Source organism: Chinchilla lanigera, unplaced genomic scaffold (genome assembly GCF_000276665.1).
Source record: "Chinchilla lanigera isolate Chin_1 unplaced genomic scaffold, ChiLan1.0 scaffold00020, whole genome shotgun sequence".
NCBI lineage: Eukaryota > Metazoa > Chordata > Mammalia > Rodentia > Chinchillidae > Chinchilla > Chinchilla lanigera.
Window position 1 is genome coordinate 6,272,915 of NW_004955421.1, and position 27,939 is coordinate 6,300,853.

General features: G+C 36.2%; 1 protein-coding gene across 3 annotated transcripts in view; it reads right to left on the minus strand.

Moving 5' to 3' along the window:
• The window catches only part of Grm7 (glutamate receptor, metabotropic 7), an 818,896-nt gene that overhangs the window by 549,253 nt on the left and 241,704 nt on the right, over nucleotides 1–27,939 (minus strand). For all 3 annotated transcript variants that reach the window (XR_001233876.1, XM_005383738.2, XM_005383736.2), the window contains exon 2: nucleotides 23,572–23,788. Coding sequence is in view for 2 of the 3 variants with exons in the window: in XM_005383738.2 (XP_005383795.1) it covers nucleotides 23,572–23,788 (217 nt within the window). In the remaining variant the exon portion in view is untranslated. The remainder of the gene's footprint in view (nucleotides 1–23,571; nucleotides 23,789–27,939) is intronic.

Consider the following 27,939-nt stretch of genomic DNA (forward strand, 5'->3'; position numbering starts at 1 on the left):
AGGTATTTTTTAATTTCCTCTTTGATTTCTTCTGTGACCCATTGGTTGTTCAGGAGGTTGTTTTTAATTTCCAAGTGTTTATTGAGTTTTTGGAGTTCCTTTTGTCATTAATTTCCAATTTCATTGCACTGTGCTCAGATAGTATGCATGGGATAATTTCAATTCTTTTGCATTTCAGAAGGGGTGCTCTATGGGCTAGGATGTGGTCTATTTTAGAGAAAGACCCATCTGCTGTTGAGAAAAATGTGTATTCTGATGTTGTGAGGTGGAACACTCTGTATACATTTACTAAGTCCATTTGTTCACACCTTTGGTTCAGATCTATTATTTCCTTGCTGACTTTTTGTCCAGTTGACCTATCTCTGTGTGTCTATGGGGTGCTGAGGTCCCTGTTACAATAGTGTTATTAATTATATGGATTTTCATGTCTGTTAAGATTTGTCTTATATAATTTGAAGCTCCAATATTTGGTGCATACATGTTTATGATTGATATCTCATCCTCTTGCAGTTTTCTCCTGACTAGTATGTAGTGGCCTTCTTTTTCTCTTTTGATTGTTGTTGGTTTGATGTTTACATTGTCTGCAAACAGAATAGCTACCCCTGCTTTTTTCTGGGTTCCTGTTGCATGAAGGATTGTTTTCTATCCTTTGACTTTTAGTCTGTGGATTTCTTTTTCAGTGAAATGTGTTTCATGTACACAGTATATTGCTGGATTTTGTTTTTTAATCCATTCTGCCAGTCTGTTTCTTTTGGCTAGAGAATTCAGGCCATTTATATTTACAGTTATAACCGATATGTATTGATTTATCATTGTCATGTTATTTAGTTGCGTTGGTGTCCTTCTTTTTCTACCTGTTTACTTGCTTACTCTTCTTGACATTTCATTCTTACTGTTGTTCTTGAAATTGCTGTCAGAGTTTTCTCTGTCTAGAATATCTTTTAGTACTCTTTGTAATGCTGGCTTGGTGCTCATGAAGTTCTTCAATTGTTCTTTGTCATGAAAATATTTTATTTCTCCGTTGAATTTGAGGGATAGTTTGGCAGGGTACATCAGTCTTGGTGGGAAGCTGTTCTGTCTTAGGACCTGTACTACTTCACTCCAAGCTCTTCTTGATTGGATGGTTTGTGCTGAGAAGTCTGCCATGATTCTGATGGGCTTTCCTTTATAGGTAATCTGTTTCTTTACTCAAGCAGCTTTTAATATTCTGTTCTTTTGCTGGAGATTTGGGGACTTGACTATTACATGTGTGGGTGTAGTTTGATTTTGGTTGTGGTTGTTTGGAGTTGTTTTTTTTTATTTTTTTTTTTGGTTGTTTGGAGTTCTATATGCCTCATGTAGCTGTATATCAGGTTCTGTTTCCATGCTCAGGAAATTTTCTGCTATTATTTCTGCAAATAATCTTTTTTTGTCAGTTGTGTTGCTTCCTGCTGTTTCATTGACTCCTATAAGTCGTACATTATTCCTCTTTGCCTCATCTTGCAGCTGTTGAATTGACTTTTCCTGGATCCTTGCTGATTTTACGAGATCCTTTCTTTCACAGTCGCTAGCTGCCATGCTGTCTTCAAGGTCTGAGATTCTATCTTCAGCTTCATTCAAGTGGTTTTGGTAGCTTTCAATGGCGGCTTTGTTTTTTCTGGAAGTCTCTTTTAATCTGGTTCATGTGTTCTAAGTCCTTTCCATATTTTTCTTTTCTTTTCTTTTCTTTTTTTTTTTTTGGTTTTTCTCCGGTACCGGGAACTGAACTCATGACCTTGCGCTTGCCAGGCAGGCGCTTTTGCCGCTGAGCTAAATCCCCAGCCCCAAGTCCTTTCTATATTTTTCATTGAAAGTTTCTGACCGTTGCCCTTGTTCTTCTATTTTCTTATATGTTTCTTCTTCTGACTTTTTGAGCATTCCCTTCATTATTATTGTCATTTCACTTTTTGCCTGAGAGATTATTTCTGATCTCATCTCTTCTATGGCCTTATGGAGTTGTTTCTTTACCTCCATTACAATCATTTCAGCTACTTCAGGCATGTGTTTACCAAGTTCTCCTATGTCGATGCCTCCTGGACTTGTTCTGAGTGGGGTAGAGCTCTGGGATTGTGTTTTAGTCCTTCATTTTGTCATGTTTGCTACCAGATGCAGAAAGCTCAGTTTCCCTCTTCAGTAGCTGCACAGCAAAGGCCACTAGTGTCCCTAGTTTTCCTGTTGGTCAGGTTTGCCACTGAGTGACCTCTGAGAAGCACTACTTAGTCTCAGGTTTTCCAGTAGTTTTTGATTTGCATCTATTTATTCCTGTTCTCAGGCATGGGCATTGATGTCAGCTGATGGCTGACCATATGATCCAGCGTCCCCTTTCAGTTCAGGGCACGTGCACGGTACAGACTCCAGTTGCACTGGTGTGACAATCCCAGTCCAGTGGACCTATGTCCCCAGGCAGTTCAGGGTACAGACAAAACCCAGACACAAACTGCAGGGTCGACAGTTTGTGAACCAGCTGATTCTGTGTCTCCAGCCTGTTCAGGACACATACAGGAACCAGATGCAGGCCGGATGGATAGCAGTAACAGACTGCCTGTGCCTTCGACCCACTAGGGGGTCCAGGTGAAAGTAAAGCACGGACTTGAACCACAGGACCAGCAGCTCCCAGGGCACTCGCTCTGTTGGTGCAGGGCACGCTGATGCTGGGAGAGGCTACACGCTCCACCCCAGGCAGAGAAGTCCCTGGGGCTTGTGAGCGAGGACCTCCTCTCTGCTGGCTCTGTCCACGAGTTTCATCTGGGAACTGTAGTGGTGTGAGCAAAGCACAGACTTGAACTGAAGGGCCAACAGCTCCTGGAGCATTTGCTCACTCAGCGCAGGGTGCAGCGGTACTGGGGGAGGCTACATGCCCCACCCCCAGCCAGAGAAGTTCCTGGGGCTTCTGAGTGAGGACTTCCTCTCTGCTGGCTCTCTCTGCAAGTTTCAGCTGGGAACTGTGGTGGTGTGAGCAAAGCACAGACTTGAACCACGGGGCCAGCAGCTCCCAGAGCACTCGCTCACAGAAATTAGCCTTTTAGGGGCAAATCTGATTTTTGATTGCTCTGCACAGCCCATTTACTTCTAGATTCATTGAAGGGGTCTATGCAAGAAATTTAGTCATTGGCATGTGTTGTAAACCAGGCAACAAAGCAGTGGATGGTGAAGAAGTTTGGAAGAATGGAAACAAAAAATCTGGAAAATCTTGCTATAGTGTCTTCAGTGAGGGATAATGAAAGTCTAAACTGGATATCAGCTATGCATGCTACCTGGATTCTTTCTCCACCTCTCATAGCATCCTCCCATCTGTATGTGGAAATATAGTAGTGCTCGGGCAAAAGATAGAGATCTCTGTCTTCCCACTATGGAAGTTGTAAGAGCCCCTGGAAACTCCTGTTTCTTCCTCTCCTCTCCTCTCCTCTCCTCTCCTCTCTTTTCTTTCCTCTTCCCAGCTTATTCACATATTACACTACCACTAACTGTAAATAGACAAGGTACCTAGGAGGCTCAACTGAATACTCTTTCCTGTACTGAGCCTTTGAATCAAGCAATATAAGGGCTGAAGAAACCCTTGAATTTATTCATCCTAATCACAAGGTGACTCTTACTAAGACTTTATGAAGCTACCTAATCTCTTAATTATCAGCTACTTCACTCTAATTCCAATGTATTTCTGCATATTTAGTTTCTGTTGCTTGCAATCAAAAATGTTTATCTAATTTTATGGCAACCCCAAGGAGAAGAAGAAGAAGAGATAAATAGTGCAGCTATTAATTTAATGGAACTTGAAAGGGAGAAATGAAAATGCGACTCCGAGTTAATGGTCATGCCATAGGTAGTGGAGATATGGTAAGGATGACTTGAAGTATGGATGATAAGTTTGTAGAAATCAACCTTTGAGGAGAAGTCTTGGCATTGTTTATTCCTTCTTCCCTGAAAGTGTTCAGAGTTATACAAAGGCTCATTGTGATGCTGAGCTGAGATTCTAGTGTTTGACAAACAGTGAAACAATGGAATGAGATGATTTAGAGAAGACTCTTGCATCGTTCCCATGGGTTATGAGGAAGCCTTCTGGTATGGAAGATACTAAGATGACTTGAACACTGGCAACAAGGTCAGACTGGAAGTTCAGGAATTAGTATTTTGTTTCAGTGATTCTGTAAAATCTTTAAAGGAAACCAAGACAACCTTTGTAAAGAATGGCATAAACATGACTTCCACCAAATCATAGCAAATAATGATATTCTGTCTTTGAGAAAACTGAGAGATTCCTATTTTAAACTCTGAGAACATTGCTGTTCCTTCAGCCTAGAATAATTTCTCTCAGATCTTTAGAAGAATGTTTCTCTTTTCCTTCTCTTTGTTCAAACAGCTGTTCTTTAGGGTTTCCCAACCACTCTCTCTGAAATAAACCCCACATACCGATTCCACTGTTGATATGTAATTGACTTAATTTGATTAATTTTTATTGTCCTCACCTATTAGTACAAATTCCATGAGGACAGAAACTATTCATCAATGACTACTCAAAACGTCTAACAGGGACGAGAATAAAGTAGACCCTCACTAAATTTTTGGCAAATGAATAAATGAAAATTTCTTTTTTGAGTTGTTCATATGTTTTTTTCAAAACAAAAGCAGAGCAACTGCTACCACACTGTGAGCAAGATTTTTTCACATTTCCTTTTAATTAGGATTGAGAAAAAGCATTTCTCAAAATTACTGAGACAAACACACTGGCTGCAGTTTTGGGAACTCGTCTAGCTGCCTCTCCTAACACTTCTGTGACCCTGTTCTTGGATCAGGGTACACATTAGGCCATCCACACGGTCTAGCACTAATGAGCCTTTTCAGAGACAGGCCTGGGTTATTCCATATTTGTATCATTAGTCCAGTGTGATCCAGAGCAGCAAGAATTTTGAAGAAGAAGAACACTAATGAAAGGAACAAAAACAATTAGAAGAGTGGGAAGAAATGAAAAGGAGTAAGAGCATGGTACACAGATCTAAAACACCAAACATCTGTAAATTGCCTTCCTAAACCTCTCACCTTTGACAGCTCCATTTCTATTATGTCTGCTAGGCTATTCTCTTATCACAATGTCTACTCACTTTGTCCACTTTCATTCTTCTCAATTTTTATTTAGTACATGTTTTCAGTACATAATTATCACATTCCTCATGGGGAGTCGGTACATGTGCATAATATATTTTAGTACCTTTTTCCAACAGGGTGCACAAATAACAGGAGTTTCTCTGTCTTGATCACTGATATAGCCTCAGAAGCATAGTGCCACTTGTCTACTATGTGCTCATTTTACCAGCACAGGCAGGAAAAATGTGAATCTATGTTGTTTACTCCTGGAATCCAGAGTAGTGCTTGATACCCGTGGGCTCACAACAGATCCTTATTGATTAAAACAAGAACACAAATAATAAGAAAATACTACTATTGCTATTAATGCTGGTACTATCACGAGGGTAATAAGCATTCTAATAATAATTATGGCATCAAACTATATATTATTCCATGATGTGTTCCATGTTAAGTATTTATTTTATGTGTTCAATATCCCAATTATTTCTTTTAAAAGTCTGTTAAGAAAAGAGCTACTGTTATTTTTGTTTCATAAACAAGAAAACGGAAGGTCAGTGAGGTAAGTGATTCACATATTTCTAGTAGTGCTAAAGCTAAGATCTAAATTTAAGTACGTTTTGCCTCAAATTATCCTCTCTACTTTGAGGAAAGAGAAATATTTGGTGTTCCACAGATATTTGTTGAGAGAATAAAAATGAAAGGAAGGAAGGGAGAAAGAGAATATAGAATAAGTAATTATTATTACCTTATTGAATATTTTCCCATATTCTGGTGATAATCACTGTTTTCCCCCATAAAAATGACAATGAAGGTGGATTTTTCTCCCAGACAAATCCCATCCATGCTGGGGAAGGGGGAACTGAGAATGAAGAAGTTAGGGTCACCTGTGCCCTCTCTGGTGAACTTACACAGAAGTGATGGAAAAACTAAAGCAAGTTAATCTTAAGATAGATGATATTTCCTCTGTGAAAACATATTTCACCTAAAACTTAGTATTTTATTGCTTCTCTTGTTAAAATAGCTACTTATAATTAAGGAAAAAGATATTCCTTCTTGAACTCCTACCTTGATAGAATCAACTCCTCTTTAATTTTCTGATTCAAATCATCTATATTTTAATCAATTTTTTGCACATACTCGTGAAAAACATCTATAAATATCTGCATTGAATGCAAAAACAAAAATTCTTGAATGTTTGGGCAGAATTAGTTTCAGCTTCAGTTTAAAATATAACATTAGTTCTTGTTTAACAAACAATGACAACAAGAAAACTCAATCATATTGTAATCTTAGATCTAGTCTTAACATTTTAAAATTTTTGTGTCTTACACTCACAGCTAAAATAACCTTAAGGAAATAGGGAGTACATGTTTCTCTATAAGACTGCCATGCAATTTTTTTCCCTAACAAAACATCCACTGTGTGGTCTAAAAGTCTCAATTGAGAGAACTGACAAGATTTGACTTAAAAGGGTAAATAGCTTTATAGATTTTAAATGCTAAAACTTTATTACATGAGCAATTATATATTAAGTAATTAATATTTATGGGGTAACATGCTCTATGCTCTGGTCAGTTCCTGACCTGTGGAAGATGCCTAGTAATTTCTTCTCCATCATTTACTACTTTTAATATCTGTAGCTGCCTTGAAATAATTCATAATCTAGCATGTCATAACAGTGACAAGATTCACCGTGTTGCCAGGGATACATGTACCACTGATAGGAATGCTTTGGGGTGGGGGCATGGGAAGAGGGAATCTACTGGAGAAATCTCTCCAAGGGAAGAGTTTTCCAGACAACTGATCTTGGGAGAGGATGTCCTAGGCTGAGGAAAAGGCTTGACTAGAAAGCTAGAGGGATGTAATATTTGGTGTTTGAGAGAGTGCTTTATTCAGGTAAGATACAAGAAAAAAATATATAAATAATCAAAATGAGGCTGAGGTTGGGGTGGAGTATTTAAAGCAGAATGTGGTGTCAATTCTCTTTCTTTAAACTTTGTTTTATAATAGAATATTAATCTGCACCTAAGTCACTGTATTTCCACGCTATACGGCCTTGTACATACTTACATTTTAAAAAGTCAGTACAGGTGTTAAATACTCCCCTTTCCTGCACTTAGTGCTTTCCAAGCTGAACAATGAATGGCAGGCTCCCATACAGCTACATTCACTGGAACTTTCTTTCTGCACTTGTCTCCCAGCAGTTTTGAAAAACACTTTATTAGACTGCAAAACAATCACCACCAGGAGAATCTTAGCTCTAAACCAGTATGCAGCATGCCCTGTCATTTTCTTTCTTCATGATTTTCCTTCCTCCTGGGCTTCACCACAGAATGTTCAACCACCTTATTAAACTCAGGTCCCTGCAGGGAAGTACCCATGAACAAGCCCTGTCTTCTGTCACTTCTACATTTCAAAGAAAGTTTGTTTATACCCATTATCAAAAACCAACAGCCACAGAGGTATTCTAGCTTGAAGGTATTCTAACATTGTTTTAAAAAAAACTGAAATAGCGTTTCTCTTTCAAACTGTTCAACAGAATGGAGCCAAAGTTATTCTGATATAAAATGCTTTCCTTGACTGTGTTATTTAGAGTGAGTACTCAGATACTGTAAAACCAACTTTCCAGCAATGGTGGCCATCCGACCCTCTACTGATTCCTTAAATTTCAAGTCATGTAATAGTGCACATCTTCTTGGATCACCTCATGATTTAAATGTTACTATTAATTGAGTCACAAATGTAGAACGGGGAAATTTCCTATCTCTTTAGAAAGCTAGAAGCATGGGAAATCTTTATGATTTAAGTTGAGATAGTGTCCCCTGAGCAACTGGTTAAAGGAAAAAGCAAAAAGATTTTGAACAATTTACCAGAACTCTTTCACCTAAAACATTTTATGTCACTATTAGTTCTTCCTTTTCCTCCAAATGTGCATTACAGGAACAGAGCAAAAATTCTGTTTCATTGCATTTTGTCCTGAACATCCATCACTTTCCTCCTAGCAGTTACCCTTTTGGTATCAAGATCCAATATTTTTCTTGGGATGTCCACAAAGTTCCAAAAAATGAATCATACTGAGGAATCATTAATCAACTGCTACACGTTCTTGTGGTTCAAGGATGACCACATGATCAGTTGCAGAGAGTGGAGAGATTTCTCCCGTGTCTGAGTTTAGACTATAAATTGAAGAGGCAAATAAGTTGGAGCTGACTTATTCTCTTGGTGGTGCCCTGAAGACACAGCTCTTCGTTCTCCACTGCTTTGAACCATTGGAATAGCTTCTTTTACAGTCTCCTCCAAACTGCATTTTTCCCCTTACATATCCAAGTTAAGTTTCTTTACTTTTTGGCATCTTCAAAAATTTTTGAACAAATAATGTAATTAGCTAATGAAGACCTAAACAAAATAAAACCAGCACTAACAACAAGGAGTTACGTGAATTAAAAACAACTTCCAAAATAACTAGAAATTCTGTTTTCATGATTTATGGTACATGTTCTGGCCTTTTGGAGCATAAGACAAGGTCATGACATAAAAATGTGTGTTCTCATTATTTCACTGTGAACTAATTCATGCAGTTTACACGTAGGAGGCTGACTTCAAGGTTGAGGCGGTTTCTTTATACACACTCAGCTGTAAACAAGTTTTTATGTTATAATAGATATCAGGATGAGTTCTTCATGTAAAGGGAGTGGACATAAGCCAGACAGCAAGTAATAATTATTTGTCAAGAGGTAATTAAACTGGGAATCAGGAAGTTTAGTGAAAAAATATTATACTATTATCTGGTAGCTACCTAAAGCCATTACTCTAATATGAATGCAGTAATCAAAAACTCAATGTATTTGTTCAGAGAAAATAAGCTCCATCTGAACCTTATCCACATCCTCAGAGGAAATGGAAACTCTACTTTGCCCAATCACATTAAGGAAGCACTTTGGAAAAGATTATAATTTAAAGAAACCTTCGAAGAAGTTCAGTTCCAGGGACCCTCTTCTCCTGAACTTTGACCCCACATTCTTTCTGTTTGTATTCAGCATCCTGCATCCTCATTGAACTCGTTGGCATTTATCTCACCTCTAATAACCTCCCACCAGCACCTTTGTATGATTTTCTGTCTTCTCAACAAGACATCATATTTAGGAATTTAGAAATATTTAGGATACAAGGCAAAATTTTAATTGATTGCTTCATGCTTATTTAGCAGAGCATATAGAACAGAGAAATATATTTAAGCTGATTCAGATGAATTTTTCAAAGACAATAATTTTATATATGTGTGTGTGTATATATATATATACATAACACCATACACTTCATCCATTCTTTTTCTCTTCCAGCTTAAACTTTGTTGACTCTAAGTTATCTGGAGTTCGATTCTTTAAATATTTAGTGGGACTCTAATAGATATGTTGATGGAAAGACATATGCAGTCTGTGACACTGCTGCACACCATTCCAAGATGTACTTTCTATCTTAATTACGCTGGTCAACGTTGAGCAAAGCACCTACAAGGACAGACTGATGGCTACATGTATTTCAGTCATCCAAAACAACATACACAAAATTCATTACCACAAGCAAGTTTATGGAAATTAACATTGGTGACCTGGATAAGGAACAGTATATTACTACTTACTATTTTTTTTTTTGTTAAAAAAGATCAGTAGCATCAACAATTTTGTACTCACTAAGCATTAAGATTTTGATAGCAACATACTTTTATATAATCAGTAACTACTCATCATATGTTCTATAGTCATGATTTTGACACCTCCACCTTTCAAAAGAGCATTTATCTTTTGTAATACAGAATACAACTCATATGTGTGTGTATTGTTGTTTTGAGGAGCTGGGCCTCAAATCCAGGGTCTCATGCATGCTAGACCAAGTGCTCCACAGAGTCATACCCGATCTCTAATTTTTAAAATTCAGCTAAATCCAGAAGGATCATTGGCACTTTAGGGAACACAAACCTTTTGTGTACATGAACATTTTAAATAACCACACTATTATTTATTAGCTTCTCTAATATATACTTTCAATTTTACTCTAAAAAACCTTTATTATTCTATGTCTTGCTTGCTTTTCTCTAGTTGCTGAAACAAAATACCTGACCCTCAAAATTAAGGAAGGAAACGTTTACTTAGCTCACAGTTTGTGGAGATTTCAGTCCATAATCAGCTGGCTCCAAGGCAGGGTGGCATGGCACAGGGGCAACAGTCCAAGGTGACAGAAGACAGCAAAAGCAACAAGACCAAAAAGGGGTAATCAAGCCTCTTTTCCTCCCTTATATTGTATGTGGAATATTTGCCCAGGCACGCACCATCTCCATCTCCGTGCCCTCCTGCTCCACAAGTTGAGGATATTTGCGAAGGAAAGACCTTTGGCCCTCTGCAGAATCACTTAGTTAAACTTTTAAACTTCTCAAGCTGACATAATGAACAGCATCCTAGAGAGAGATAAGGGCCTGTCTGTTTCATCCCAGGATGTAGACCTTAATTAAGCTTCAAGTTGACACAATGTTTTGACCATAACATTTTGATAATGACATGACTTTACTATTTTCCCTTATATACAATGCTTCATATCAATGTTTATTTTGTGACATATACACTAGTCTCTCAAAAGAAGAGAATTGGAAGACAGTTTTCTGTAGAGTCTGAGGATTACATACCTAAATAGGAGCTTGTGTGATAGTTAATGTCCTTTTCAAAATATTACTGTAGGGGAATAACACTGTTCAATGATTATTGGCATTAAATGTTTGCTACTGTGATAACCAACCTAAAGCATAACAAGCGGTATGAAAAATTGAGAACAGAAAAACTTGGGGCTACCCAAGGTCAAAGCCTTTCAAAGTCAGGCAATATAATATATGTGTGGAATGGCTTCTTTGACTGCCAGAGATCTTGATCATCTACTGTCCTGCAGTTTGCCTGGGGAAGATTTAACAGTAGGGATTCATTTGTCAAATTAAAAGAAAACAAATCCCTTTGTGTAAATCTCAAAGAGGCTACATTTACATGTATCAAGTTGTTTGAAACACAAAATAATTAACAAAGGAACTGAAATCAGCAGGAAGATATTTTACAAATACTCAGTTATGAATGTAATGTTTCTTGGACTGGCATATTTATGTTTTGAACTATCCATTTGACCAGTTCTGGTAACCATTTTCTTGCCTCTGTTCTAATGAATATTGCCCTTTTCTCAATATTGCATTATTGCACAGTTCTAGCTTCTCTCCCTTTTACCTGCCTATTCCATGGGGTGATGGGACTGCAAAGCTTCTGGCAAAGGCAAACAAAACATAAAACATTTATGCTCTGACCACCCAACTATTGGTTAGAGCAGTGAAATTGCATTTGGAATATCTTTCTCTATTGTGCATAGCCTGGGAGAGATTCAAAATCAAGATTTCCTAATTTCTCCATAACTGAAATATTGGCAAGTGCCATTGTAGCTAATTTATTTTCTCTAATGAAATGCAGAATTTGAGCACAAGTGGCAGGCATTCAAGTTTCAGTAGACTTTAGTAATGACACTACACATTTAAGTAACTCTTACTACTAAGAAGTTTTCAGCTACCTCCAAGCTGATTAGCCTTACAACTTGTTCTATAGGCTTCTCTCCACTCTATAAAGTAACTGATATTTTTCTAGTATATGTTGTATTCAATGAAATTTTTCTCTTATTAACATTTATCACAACCTATGAAATTCAGAACTGGGACTGTTCTAGTGAATATTGTTGTGCAGCCAAGGAATGCAAAGACTTTAAAGGCTAAATGCAGCCTTATTAAATAGATAAAAATTTCTGCCCCTAATGTTTATTGATTATAATAATATTAGAAAAGCAAGCTGGGCATCGTGGTGCATGCCTGTAATCCCAGCACTAAGGAGGTTGAGGCAGGAGGATTACTGCCAATTAGAGGTCAGGTTGTGCTATAAAATGAGTTCAAGTCCAGCCTGAACTACATAGTGAAACCTCATCTCAAAAATGTTAAAAAAAGGGAAAGCAATTAGTCCCCCAAAATGACCTATGACAGAGTAAGAGTGCTCTTTCCTACCTAGTGAAGCAGATCAAGCATTTCTGTTCAAAAATGTTATCTGTATTTGAGTTTCCACTTCACGGTTTAAAAATCAGCAATACTGCTTTTCAGTGCACCTTTAATGTCTATGTAAGAATCTCATATTCTTTTTCTCCTTAGCATAAGCATCATATGGAAGTCAGAGTCAGTTGAGTGCGTAAAGGAGTTCACTTAACCTTCTTTTCATACCCCATGCTTCTTAGGTGCAGTAAAGGCAGAGGGAAGACAGGAGAAGGAGTGGCTGAAATACTTAATGTTGTTGCACTGTTTATTTATTCATTCCTCAAAAACAATCTGTCATGATATATTTGTAGATCTGTGCCAAAAAGACAGCCTTTTTTCTGGGAAGTACCCATCCTTCATAATTAGAATATGTATTTGAGAATTGTCTGACTCAACACAGATGAGTTGGCTCAATAAATACACAATGACACTGCAATCTAGAGAAGCAATGTGCTGGCTTTCACTGAGTTACCTGAGAGGTCAGGGCCAGATCCAAAGGTAGAACATTTTCTGACATGATTACCATACTGCATAGTTGAGAATTTTATATCACATTCATCAAGAATCATAACCCCTTTCTAAGCAGAAATGTTTCTCTTCTAACATTTAAATGTACAAATATTATCATTATTATTTTGGGTTTCTAGTAGGCTTTTCTCTTCCTGGGATTTCACCACATCCAATGAAGATGCCTCCTTCAGATTAGCATCTTCTAAAAAGCATCTACTTATCCTTGGGGCTTAATTAAGATTTCTCTTTACTTTCAGGGTCCTTCTCTGTCACCCATCTCACTATGTCCATTGCTTTACTCCTGTGCTTGTGCTCCGAAAACAGAAATTTTTGTCCTTTTTTGTTGCTACCATAATTATTATTTGTTATTATCTTCTTGTAAGATTACATGCCTGAAGAAGTTACTCAGAAACACATTGTGAGAGCATAAAGGATGTTTTCATATATTCTCTTCTATCTTTTCCTCCTATAGAGTTTATTATAGCAGATTAATGATCATTTTAGAAAATCTGAACGGGAAAAACTTTCAACAGTTTCACTGTTCGTATTATAGCCTCAGGCCCACTCATACCTTTAACACAATATTTGGGAATTTTATGTGCATTTTTTTCAACCTAGTCTGTGCCAGGTACTGTCCTGAGTATAGAATGCTGAAAGTTAAATGAAACACATTAACTATTCTCTAAAAAACTTTCTAATGTACAAGGACAGCCACACGGATGCTTACAATGAAATACAACAAAATCTATGATAGAGTCCTTATCCTGTATTACAGAACTCACAAGAGAGACACCTGGAGTTGTACTAATGAAGGTTGAAGGCAAACACAGAAGTCAAGTCTGTCTAGCTTAAGTAAAAATGTAGTTTATTTAGAGTATGTGAGATAACTCATAGAATCACTGTGGAGGCTTGGGAAAAAAATTAGAAAAGGATAGAAATGAAGGGAGGCAAGGCTGCCAGAATCAAAGCCAAAAACAAAGAGAAATAAAGCAGGAAAAAAAAAGAAAACAGTGCCACATGAGTAAGCTGGCTTGACTCTGCTTCTGTTTCTCTTGGAAAAGGCAAGTTGAAGACTGTACTACCAGAGCCAGCTGATACTGGACATGGAATCTATCTTAGGAAAATGTATGTTACTGCACTTGCATCTTGGTATCAATAGACTTTGATTCGTTTGCAATGAGTATGTCTTATTAACCAAAGCTAGGCTATGTTGGAGGCTAGCAACATAAATATCTGGCCTTTGTAACTGTATCATGACACAGAGGTTTATTTTCTCAAAACTTGTAGAAATAGTCATTTCCATGAATATAGGCATGGAGAAAGCCCTGAACATGTTTGTTATGTTGTTATAGAGAACATGTTATGTTGTTATAAATGTATACTAGTGGAGATTAAAATATATTGTGAATTTTTAAGTTAAAAATTCATTACATAAAAAACACATTACCATTAATTCCCTTCAAAATACTCCCCATTGCTTTGAATGTATTTATCCCGTCATTCTTACCACTTTCTGAAGCTGTTCTGGCAGTTCTCTTTCATGAGTGTCTTCATGAGGTGTGAGGATATAAGTACAGTGAATACTGCTGTCAAGCGCCATCCAGTGGCAGTGCAAAAACCCTATGGTATATCCTCATTCACCTAATTCACAGAATCTGGCACCACGCAACTTCTGGCTCTCCCCCAAAATCAAAATGACCATGACAGGCAAATGCTTTAAATAAATTCAGGACATTAATATGGCCATGACAGCAGGACTAAAAATATTATGAGAAAGGACTTACAGAACCGTTTTAGAAAAGTAGCAAGAATAATAGAATAAGTGTGTTTGAAGTGGGAGCAGGGGGATTGTCTTTTTAGAGGGATTAATGGCATTGTGTGTATCATAATAATACATTTTAAAATTTAATCTTTCACCATATTTTAGTTCACATTTTATATATTACAACTCAGAATAGACTCTGACAGAAAACTGATGAGAGAGATTCCTCCAAAGTGTATTTTGTTTTGAAAAAATGTTATGCTATGAAAAAATAAACTGGTGTTAAGTGGCAATCCAGAGAGAAAGCAGAGAATATGCAAAATAACAAAATATCCTGATAACCATAGGAGGTTCAATATGGTGGGGTAAGGAGTGTATGTATGGGGACCTAAGGTGGGAATTAAAGGCATAAGTGTGACACCTGAGATAAAGGAGACCTGGTCCTAAAGGACCTTGTATTCCAAGCTCAATATGTTTTACTTCATCTTATGTGGAATGAGAAACCAGGAACAGACACTGAAATGTTTCTATTTCTGTTTCAGAAACAGTTCCTACATAGTTCAATGGATATTATATTGGAAGGTGTCTTGGTTACTCTTCTCTTGCTGCTGAGACAAAATACCCGACACCCCAAATTAAGGACAGAAAGGTTTATTTAGCTCACAGTTATGAAGATTTCAGTCCATACTCAGCTGGCTCCAAGGCAGAGTGGCACATGGCAGAGGGCAACAGTTCATGACGGCGGAAAACAGAAAAAGCAACAAGAGCAAAAAGGCAGGAGTGGCAGCAAGCAGGCTCTTTTCCTGCTTTACACTGTATGCAAACTACTCTCCCCAGTGCAGGTGTAACACTCACACCCATAATCCCCACTTTGGACCATGGATCAATCATAAACTCTAGAAGCCCTCCCCATGACTGCATGAGGCTTTGGGGGGACATGCAGACACAAACCATAACAGAGGGGTTTTTCTATAAATCAAGGTGAGTGAGAGGGTTCGTGTACCTAAGGTAATTGTAATGGAGATGGAAAGAAGAGTGACTAGCATATTAAGCACAGGTTAACATGTCTTCGTTAACACTGAGGGTCCAACACCAAGTAAAATACAGTCTCTTCTTGAAGAGCTGCAAATTTAATTCAAAATATACCTAAAGGTAAATAATATTACAAGATTTTTATGATTTGTGTCTTTAAATTAACTTCTCATATGTCCAACATCCATATTTAAGCTGGGGCCACTGAATACTCATAAGGGAAACAATCTATCTGGATATTAAAATTAATTTTCTGCATTTCCTATGGTAGAGAAGAAGAAAATGAATAAATAAAAGGAAAATCCTCAAACTCAGCATAGATAGTGGACCTGGGAATTACAGTTTTCTTGCATGACATTTCTATCAGATTTATATAGAAATGGTAAGGTGGAAAAGTGGTTTAGACTCTGTGAGGGTGTCTGTAATGAATTACAGCAAATGGATTTAAGGTATAATTTTTGTGGACTAGAAGAATTATATACTGTATTTCCTTTCCAGATCTGATTTCTCTAAAAGGTAAAAGGGGAAAACACAATTTTTTTTCTTATTTTCTCTTAAGAAATAATGATTGAACGTCATTATTTCTCTTAAGAAACAATGATTGTACCAGGAATCACATCAGATGGCAGGGACGCAGACTTTGTCCAATCCCATTGGCATTGATCCTCATGAGATCATTGACAGCAACAGACACAGCAACATAGAACATGGGATCCAGGAAGGAAAGAGGCAAACAGTGCTATATGTTAATAAGCAAATGCAGCTCCTTCCGTCTACTAACCAAAGGCTGAATATAGTCAATAGTGTCATTACATCCTCATTTAATTATTCTAGGAAATATTATAGGCCAAGGTAATGTGATAACTAAAAAGAAACTGAAGTTTTCTGAATAATAATTACTTAATGAGACTAACTGAAATAATAGTGGTAAGTGATTGCCACAAAATGCCACAGGGACACTTAAAATGTTCTTTCAGGATTTGAAAAACTGATGAGCATGATAATGCTCTAATGATAAGAAAGCATTCCTATTTGTGCCACCTTGTGAGGCAAGATCCCTGGGATCCTCCTGGAAATTGTCTACAGCCTGTAAAAGTCATATGAAAGAGTGATCAAAAAGATTATTGATGTTTAAATTTACAAAAATTTATTGTAATAAGAACACATTGGCATTAATCCCTATCAAAATGCTTCTAAGGACTTTGAACACACTTACTCTATCATTCTTACTACTTTCTGAAGTAGCTCTAGAAGTTCTTTTCCATGAGCATCTATGAAGTGGGATTTTAAAAAATAGGATGAGTGTAGCTGCTGCTGTGTACCACCCAACCGAAAGACAGGCTCGTAAAAGTATTGCAGCGCGTTCTCATTCACCTTATTCACCAGATCTGCCCCTGGGCGGCCTCTGGCTCTTCCCGCAGATCAAACTGACCATGAATGAGAAACGTTTTGAATCAGTTGAGGACATCAAGGCAGCCATGACAGCACAACTAAAGTCACAAAAGAGGGTTTCCAGAACTGCTTTAGGAAGTTGCAAGAATGATGGACTAAATGTGCTCCAAGGGAGGAAGAATATTGTAAGGGAGATTAATGGAAATGTGTATTTTACTGTAATATGCTTTCTTTTGTTTAAGCATTTAACATATATTCCAATCACATCTCACATATAGTCTGTACTTTTATATTCCTTAAAATGAATTTTGTTCAAACAGTTTGGAATTTCTTAGTGTAATATGCTGTTATAAACGTTTGTCATGACCTTCACTTAGAAGAAGGAGTCTTATTACTCAGTTAGGATAGTTAGGTTATTGAGTTGACCTGAATTTTAAAGAATATTGAGAGTGAATTCTCTCTCATTCCCTACAACATAGAGCAATAAATTGCTTTTGTTGACACTGCATGTGTATCCATTGCAGCGCAATTTATGTAAATATTATGTTTTACAAAATCTCATCACCTGAGAAAATCATATCACAGTCCTTTTTGAAAGTTCAACATGAAGCAGCATCTGTGCTTATTTAAGTCTTCCAGAATATATGTGACAAAAGAAGCACTGAAGCTTTCTTTGATAGCTTAAAGCAGTGGTGTGAATGTGTGGCATGCATGACACAGGGGGCTGTGCATTATCATTGGAAGTTCTAAAATGTTTGCTATCACTGGCTTAGAGAAACTGCTCCTAGGCCTCTATGTTCCAAACCAATTATATGGTATCTGACAGGGTAGCTTCTTTTCTTTGATAGGATTATCTTGATTTGTTGTATCAGCAGAATATGGGAGAATTCACTCATGCATGGTGGATATGCTTCTCATTCTGTGTTATCAGGAGCCTTTGACTTGTGACTTAAATCTAATGTTAATTATTGAGTGAAAGCATCCTAAAAGGGTAGGAGCTTTTCTTTTCTTTTTTTTCAGAAAAGAACATTTTTAAAGAGGAAAAAAAAAAACCAACAAAATAACAACATAAACAAAAACAAAACAACACAAAAACAAGAAAAATGATGCAGAATTTTGAAACAAAGTGATAGGAAATTAATAATAGTTATGTATTACATACTGTTATCTTCAACAAAGTTGCTCCGATTACCAGATGTAATAATGCAAGACTTATCAAACAATTAAAGAGAATAAAAAAATTTTACAAAAATTAGAATCAAACCCACATGTGTAAACACCATATTGTGTCCCTAGTGTAAGAAACTGAAAAGGTACATAAAACTGAAAGATACAATAGATATTGTGAAAGGGAAAGAAACTGCTCAATAGGAAAGAACAACTGGGATGAGGGAAAGAAGAAAAGAAAGAAAGAAGGAAGGGAAATATATGTATATATATATATACACACACACAATAACTAAGATAATTGTACTACTAATTTCTATTGGTTTATTGAAAGGAACAGTTCATGTTTAATTATTTGATTAATCTTACATATCTATATCTGGTAATCTTAGCAACCACTTTGAAGATAACAGTAAGTAATATAACAACCATTTTTGATTTTCTATCATCTTGTTTTGAAATTCTGTAGTGTTTTTATAGTTTTTGTGTTGTTATGTTTTTGTCTTTGTTTTTTCTTATTTTGTTTTTGTTCTTTTCTCTTTAAAATAAAAAAAAATGGAAATATTACAGAGCTTCACTAAACAAGATGGTAGGAATTCAACAATGGTTGTTACATTGCATATTGTTGTCTTTAAATTAGTTGTTCAGATTACCAGATAGAAGCATGCAAAATTGGTCAAAAAATTTTTAAGCATTAAATGTTCCTTTCAGTAAATAACAGTACAATTATCCTTGTATATATATTTTTTCCCCTTTCCTTTCTTTCTTTTCTCTTTTCCATTATCCCAGTTGTTCCTTCCCTTTGAGCAATAAATCAGACCTGCATGTGTAGACATCATATTATCTCCCTAGTGTAAGAACTTAAAGGAGTAAATAAAACCTGAAAAGTACAATGTTGTAAAAGGAGGAGTGCTTCTTAAAGTCAAACTGTTTAGAAAAAATAGAAGTCAATCCTTCCTGCCACCAGTACACATAAATATCAATGAACATATTTGCTCATACGAACTACACTCAATTTCTCTCTCTCCGTCTCTCTCTATGTAATGTAATCTCTCTCTCTGTCTCTGTCACACACACATACACATACACTATATTCATAAGGCATCATGAATATCTCACTTCCTTTTCTTCTTATATTACAGGGTGAGCTCGTACTAATAACAGTGGTAAATTGGCTAATAAAACAAATAACCTTGCAATTACAACTAAAAGCACATACCTACCACCAAATTACTTTCCAACTTCCTTTTTTTAAATTTTCTTTTTCTTTTTCTTTTCTTTATTTTCTTTCTTTTTATTTTTATTTTCTTTCTTTTCTTTTTTTTTATTTTCCAACTTTCAAACTCAAACTATGTATCTTCCCACTGATAGAGAACCAGTGTGATGCACTAATAATCAGGTACTGTTGAGCATTAAATGTACCTCCCACATCATCTTATTTACCAGTCTGAAGAAGCAGACATCATCAGTCTCATTCTCTCTATGATGATAGTCAGGGGTGGAAAGTTAAATAATTTCAGGGGCTGGGGATTTAGCTCAGCGGCAAAAGCGCCTGCCTGGCAAGTGCAAGGTCGTGAGTTCGGTTCCCGGTACCGGAGAAAAACCAAAAAAAAAAAAAAAAAAAAAAAGAAAGTTAAATAATTTCAAAACAGGGTGATAGGAAATTAACAATAGTTGGTATATTACATATTCTTATCTTCAAAGTAGTTGCTCAGATCACCAGACATAGGTATATGTTTTTTACTTGGTGGGTTTTTTATCTTTAAAATTAAACACAGACACACATACACACACACACACAAGAAAAGTTAAATAATGAGTCAAAATAGAGGAGTAATGGAGCCCATTCTGAAATCCAGGTCTTTGTGACAGCACAAGCGTTGTGCTTGCTCCCTTGCCATGTTACCTACCAGAACACCCCCATGACCTTGTTGAGGAACACATTCTAGAGTTGGCAGGTGAGGAGAAAAATGAACACTGAAAATTAGCCTAGAGGCTTCCCTAACCAAGTACATATATCAAGGATCCCCATTCACCTGGGCCAGGTTAATGGGCAGTAGAAAGAGGGGCACACAGCAGGAGGGTGTGGAAGGTAAGCAGAGAAGACAGTAGCTTTATCTGTATTCCAGCTGCTCCCCTGGCTTGCATTTCCATCTGACTCCTGCCTTCTCTCAGATCAGGTGTGGTATTAGATCCTCACAGAAGGACAAACCCTACTGCAAACTGTGCAGGTGAGGGATCTAGGTTGCATCCACTTAGAACCATCCCAAAACTGCACACCTGCACTCCAGCTCCACCACTGGTCCATGGAAAAAGTGTCTTCCCCAAATCCCACCCTGGTGCCACACAGATTGGTCACCGCTGAAATATATGTCCTGGAAATTCCAATAGAGTACAGTTTTCTATTTTTTTTTTATATTTTTAATATTTCTTTGATTGGACAGCAAAGGAAGAAATTGGATAATTTTAGAGATCATAGGATTTGAACATGTATCTTTGAATACCAGAATCACTTCTAAAGTAGCAAGATATATTTTAAGAGGTCCACAGAAATGAAAAACTAACTCCTTCTCATGTGTATGCTAGGTCATACACATGGAGACTGAACAGACTTACTGTCATATCACTTAAATTATAACTTCTTTCTCCCTCTCTCCCTCCCTGTATTCCCCTCTTTTTCTTTTATTGCAGAAATATCCCTTAAGCACATTAATGGTTTATTTAAGTTAATTTATCATATAGTTCCTGGATGGCCCCTATGATCTTTATTACAAATACTCACCAAGTACCATAATACTGATAGGAGAAACGAATTAATCCTTGAAAAATTACCTGCACTCCCAATATCTTGTCACATTTCTGCAGCACCAACTTGCCTTTCACTTACTCATACCCATGGGGAAGTGCTCTCAGATTAAAGGATTTCATTCAAAATGACAGCCAATGATGTAATCTTCTTTTTTGAGCTGAGGGATTTCAATATATTAACTAAAAATATGACCTGGTGGGGGGCAGACCATATTATAAGGTTCTTCTTGCAGAATCATTATATAGCAGACTCTGATCTGTCTTATGTTACTACCAGTAAGAACACTAGGTGAAACCATTATATTACCCTCTCCACTGACTTGTCTTTAGAACACAGTCTTATACAAAAAAATCTGTCTTGATCCTAATGCAAAAAAAGATATCCTTTACTCAACAATCAACGTGATTTTAACCTTATGAGTCTTTGAAGCTTCATAACAGAATAGGTAATGTTTTTTCTCTGCCTTATGTAGTTTGGAGGTAAATGTGAGACTCCCTTATAGCAATTATATAATGGGAGATAGTATCTGGACTCTATCTCTGAAATTTATCTCACTATTTTATTCATATTATGTCTTGATCTTATTTTCTTCTATTCTGATATTTTAGGCATTTCTCTATGTCCGCCTCTAGCATTATCAAAGCAGGACTCAAAAAACTGAACAAAGAAAAACAGTCATCCAACATGATTAGCTGTTTCTTTGGGGAATCATGAACTCAATAGTTAATATATCCTATAAATCATATCATGCCGTAAGGCCAGAGTTAAGATTTCTTTTCTAATCATAAAGTTTCTAACTGGATTATACTAGACATTTTGCACTTAGGAACCTAGCACTTGGGAGCATAGTAGTGAATGAGACACACATAGACTCCTCCTGGAATTTTGGGGACAAGATAAGAAGAAAAGCAAACACAAAATTATATTACCATGTGGTAAGAGGTATGGGAGAAGATACTAGACATTCATGGCCAAGTCCACACACCAAAGAAAGGATGTTTCGAACGGCATTTGTGAATGATTAGGAGCTATTTACTTAATAATTTTGGGAATATATTAGCCAGAGAGAATACTGGAATGACTCAAGTCTAAAGTGAATTTTGAAAGTATGATTAGTGATGATGGATTTAACTAAATGATGAGATTTACAAGAAAACTCGGTCACTTTCTTCAGTAGCCAAGTACAGGTGCCAGTCACAGTGGTAAATATACATATCTGAATACACAGGCAATCTGACAGTCAAACCCTCAAAACCCTTTCTTCAAGATCTGTGACATCTTTCCTTATGAAAGGGACCTTGATTGTATTACCTTGCTAATGTTTTGGCTTTTATAGTTGCTTAACTATACTACTAAGTAATTATTTTGATTGGATAAAATTCATTTTATTAGCACATGTTTGCTGCACACGGTGTTTCCAGGCCTTGTGTCCCCTGGCACATGCACATAACACATCGTAATTTTTTTTTCATCCCCTTTCCCTTTCCTCTCTCCATTTACCTTCATCTCTTGATCCCTTCTCATTTGAGAATTGATGTAGCTACATAGGTCCTATGACTTATCTTTCATTTTGCTCTTTATTTGTAATTTGGGTTTCTTATATAAGAAAAACTAAGTGATATTTAAGCTTGTGTGTCTGATGTATCTCACTGAGCACTATGAGCTCAGGCACATTCATTTGCCTACAAATAGCTTGTTTATCCTTCTTTATGGCAGAGTAGTCTTCCATTGTGTTTACCACAATTTCTTTATCCATTCTTTTGTTAAAGGATGTATAGGCTGCCTCCAAGATTTAGTTATTATGAATTGTGCTGCTATAAACATAAGGATGTATGTATCACTGTAATAAAAATTCTTTCAAATAAATCTGAGGGTTTTATTTAAGCATAAAATTTATATAACAATTATAGCAACTGAGAATAAGAATTATAAATATATGTGTGTGTGTGTGTGTGTGTGTGTGTGTGTGTGTGTGTGTGCGCGCTATGTACTGTATACCATAGTCCATGTTTTCATATAGGGGAACTTGAATATTTATTATCAAGATTCATAAGTGTGTGAATTTTATGTCCTTTTCAAATTCTGCTCAATGGAGGACAGGTGACCAAACCTTCAAACCCATTACTTCCAGTGTGAGCTGAATAAACAAATATAAAAGAAACTTATCTAGGTGTTACTAAATAGCACTGTCTTTCTCAAAGTAATTTAACATTTGAGGACTACTTGCCTAATTATAGTCCACATCCTGGATAATTTGTTTTGGTCAAGTCATCAAGACTTTCAGAGTCATAACTATTACACTTGTTCAAATAGAATAGCCCTGAGATTGGATTTATGTGACTCTCCCCATTTGGGGGAATGAGTAAGAGAAAACTACACCCATGAGGAAACACACAGCCACATTTTCTCAGGTTTTCATATACAGGCTGAAATCCACCTCGTTATCTATCAGGCAGAAGTAAGATGTCAGTTTAATTCATATTTTCTTCTCTTCCTTTCTTCTACTAGTACTTAAGAGACTTTAGATTCACACTTCTGAGAACCTTTCCAAAAAAGATGTGTTATAAACAAAGACTTTACAGAAGTACTTCTCAGAGCTTGGGGAATACAAGATTGGGACAGAGTAATTATCTGTCTGAGGAGAACCCCAGAAGTGATAGATGTTTAAAGGGGGTCAATTTGATGATTGCAGTCTCTTCCTACCTGCCTCTTTGGAAATCTGCGTGAAGGATTCCACACCTTTCTCTCCATAACTTCCTTCGGATGCAAGAGTAGACACATAATTCCAGCCTAGGGCCTTTACAATGTCTACCATGGCCTGGGCTTGGAAGGAATCAGGAGGGACCACACGAGAGAAGAAGTCATAGCGCCGGTCGTCACTGAGCTCAGGTGCCGTTGACGCATAACTAATCTGGGGAATCTGCAAAGACAAGAAAGGAGCACATGAGAGTCCACCTTCAGGAGGGGAGAGACTCACTCACGCCCGTGACAAGGTCCTCAAAATACACCAGTGGCGAGGCAACAGGGATGTGTGTTTTGCCAAATTAATAGCGTGTAATACTAGATAACTGAAATGTAACCATTCACTTCCTAGTAGTACATACGTATTTTATTTTGGGTCTTGTCTTTTTATATGAAAGAGAGAACGAAGCATTAGAGTTACTCACTTGGCACTGACTTTCCATCACTCGCCATCACCCATGCCTGACGCAGTTCCGCACTACCATCAGTGGGGGGCAAGCTCTTAGTCCTTGACTCAACATCCAAGGTAGTGTAAGGAAGCCTCAGCCTCTCCTGAGAGACTTTTGAGCACACATCTCCATTACAAGAATAGTGTGGTGTACTACCTGTAGCAAGATCCAAGACTGAAGCCTAGTCTTTCTGTTTTACCGCTGTTTCCTTTGGTGAAGTGAGTTCATCCCAATGAATTGGTTGCACCGTTAGTGCAAGGTGGTTCAGAAAGGCAGGCGCAGCAAATATGCGCTGTGTAGCCTGATGTCTGGAAACGAATGATGTTCAGTGCGTGGGAAGAACAATAATCAAAAGGGAGGAAGGTATGTTTTTCCTGCCTTAAGTTCCCCATTCCCCACATTGGACTTCCCAATTGCTCTGTGACAGGTTTTCTCAAACATTCTCATCCTTGTCCTAAGGCAAGGAAGTTATTTAAATATCATGAGCATTATTACTTTAAAAATGATATCTCTAATTTATTTCACCATTTATCACACACCAGAAAGTTTTATATGCACTACATTATTTAATTAGCAAGTATTCTGTATACTGTACTATATCATACTTATTTAACACTATTCTATGCTATATATTATATGTGCTGTTATTAAACTGTTTACAAAGGAATACACTGAAAATTAGAACCACAATATGACCATGCCTTAGGTTGCAAAGCTGTAAAACAGAGAGCTCTACCCAGACCTGTAACTGCCCAAAGTAAACATCTGAACTCTTAATTATAATAATTTGGTAATTACTAAAATGTTTTAATAGTAAGTATAAAACAAAGAAAATTGGTAGAGTTAATATATTGGTAGAGTAAGTATAAAACAAAGAAAATTGGTAGAGTTAATATATTTGCCCAGAAAGTTGAGTATATAGTCACGAAAGTTATTTTGCTGGTCATTTTAAAACTTCTGGTCAAACATTTTGTTTAAATGCCTGGGCGAAGTTCACGCATACCTCAACAGAATGAGTTACCTATGTGACATGTACAGTTTGGAAGTTATAAGTTTTACATAAAGAAAATATCAATTGAATAAAAGCTTTGGGCAGAAAAATCAAGGGAGGGAGAGAGATGCTTTATCCCACAAGAAATAAAAATGAAAGAAGCCAAGCATGTCAATACATTTCCATCAATTTCAACTTGGGGAAATGTACAAACTTCATGCTGTTGCACAGACGCCTTCTTGCCGAAATCCCTTTCCACTTTTTGAAAGAATGTTCATAAAGATACATCCAACCTTCTACTTGAATTTGCATTTATGTCGCTGCTGTAAAACATAAGAATTTGCTCCAATGCAAATGCATCTTCTAAACTGTGCCCCAAACTTCAGTAATAAAAATCATGTTGAAACAGATTTTTTTCCTGCTTATCACACACAGCTTGAAAATGATTACTATCTGTGTTCTAACCCTTCTAGAGTAAATAAGAAATATTTCCTAGTTCAAACCCATATTTCCCTTTAGGATCATGCACACATCTTATATTCAATGATACTTATTTCTATGCTATTCATATAATAATGCTACAATAAGGCATAAAAGACCAAATGGATTTCATTTCTAAGATGAAAATATGATTTTATAAAGATATCCCTCCTAGGAATAGAAATGAAAGACACAAAGAGTTTATGTAAAACAAAAAATACAACTTTGCACATTTATTTAGCTATAGGGCTTTACAGTTAGTTCTTTTCAAACTAAGGTGTAAATCTATATTTCTTTTTTATACTGGGGATTGAACCAAATTTTTTGCAGTGAGTTACATCCCCAACCCAGAAGAGTTTCTCACTAAGTCACCAAGGTGCCTAGACTGGCCCCAAACTTATAATCCCTCTGCCTCATCTTCTTATAGCACTGGAATTGTAAGACTACCCACTGTTCATGCTTATATAGTCATGATTTTGAAGTATGTGTTATAAGTGGAACACACTACTGATGAGATGATTATTATTCACCATTAGAAATTAACTTGTATTCTCTGCTAGATATATAGTTATATTTTCTGCAACAAAATCCTCCTTTCTACCAGTTTTCTTATGGAAATAAAGAATTTTTTGATGAAGGCAATATTTTAAGACTGCTTTATTTGCAGCACATTCCCTCTTTGTAATTCTTCTTTTAAAAATGAGTGTAAGTATGTATGTTCAATTTTTCATATAAAATTTAGAATGCTTTTTCAAATTCAAAAAAGTTTCATTAAGATTTTGATGAGAATTACTAGGGCTGGGGATATACCTTAGGGGCACAAGTGCCTGCCTGGCAAGTGCAAGGTCTTGAGTTCGATTCCTGGTAAAAAAAAAAAAAAAAAAGAAAAACAGAATTACATTTTAGTTAGGTAGTGTTTACACACTTGCATTTTATCTTCTCTCATAGGAAAATATCTTAGTTCATTCACTTGCTGATTCTTTTCTCTTAGTAAAATCTTACAATTGCTTCCATGAAGACTTTGCACTTTACTTGTTAACTTTATTTCTAAATAGTTGTTATTTTATTGCATTAAGTATAAGTATTATTCTCTTATTTAGTTTTGGAATATAGAAATATAAATCTTGTGCATATTTTTCTTGCACCCTTTTAAAAAATGCTATTACTTTTGATAACTTTCAGTTTATTTTGGGAGGATTTTCCAAGTAATCAACACACTGTATAATAATAATTCATTTAGGTTTCTTTTTCTCCAAGCTTTATTTTTCATTAACCCATGTTTGCAGTGTAAGGGGTTACATTTCTTTCAAGAATTTTGTATATATATGTAACACATCTTTTTCATTCCCTTCCTCAAATCCTATCTTATCATCCTCTTCCCTTTCATAAAAGATCTATCTCTCTATTTCCTCTTATCCATCTTTTATTTTGCTCTTTATTTATACTTTGGGTTGCTTGTATATAACAAACCATGCAATAATTAAGTTTGTGTGTATGTTTTATTTCACTTAACATTGTGGTGTCAAGGTGCACCCACTGTCCTCTAAATGACTCAGTTTATTTTTATGGCAATGTAGTACTCCATTATATACAAACAAGGACTAGTCTTTGTAAAAACAAAAGAGTAGTGAAAGAAACTGCTTTCCCTTTCCTATGATATAATATATCATATATTTGCAGTTTATCAGTGAGGTAGTCCATATCTGAATTAAGTTTTACTGGTAAAGAAATTGTGAAAGAAGATTTGGTTTGAACCAGGATTTTCAAACTTTAAACATTTGCAAACGTCTTTGATACTTCTTCCAACAATCTACACAAGTTAAGGAACACTACCATGAAACCATACTACCTAATTTGCTATGTATTTACTACTTTTATTTCTTACAGAGTTTTGCTTACATAAATACATGTACAAAAGACTTTTCACGTCTACTACTGTATCTATAAAATAAGTACGAGTACATTTAAATTTGAAAACTATGAAATTAATATTATTCATTGTGTCTTTTACATTCAAATGTTTTTTCTTGTGATTATATCTATATATTACTTTATAGCTTCTAAGTTCTCAGTGGTAAGGATATTCTTGAATGTTGTTGATTTTATATTGTGTCACCTAGATATTTTTTCATAATTTTAAATAATTTTTATGACAGTACAGTGTTATAAGTATTTTATTGTTAATTATTATAGTAAATCTCTTATTACACCTAATTTATAAATTAAACTTCACCGTACATAGTTATATAGAGGAAAAGACATAGTAATAGAATTTGGTACTACCTGTGGTTTCAAACATACACTGGAGGTTCTGAAATGTATTCTTGTAAATAAGGGGATATTATTGTAGTAACTATATTCTTGTAACAAGTAGCCCAGTCTTGATTGGTGATACCAACTGAGCCTCAG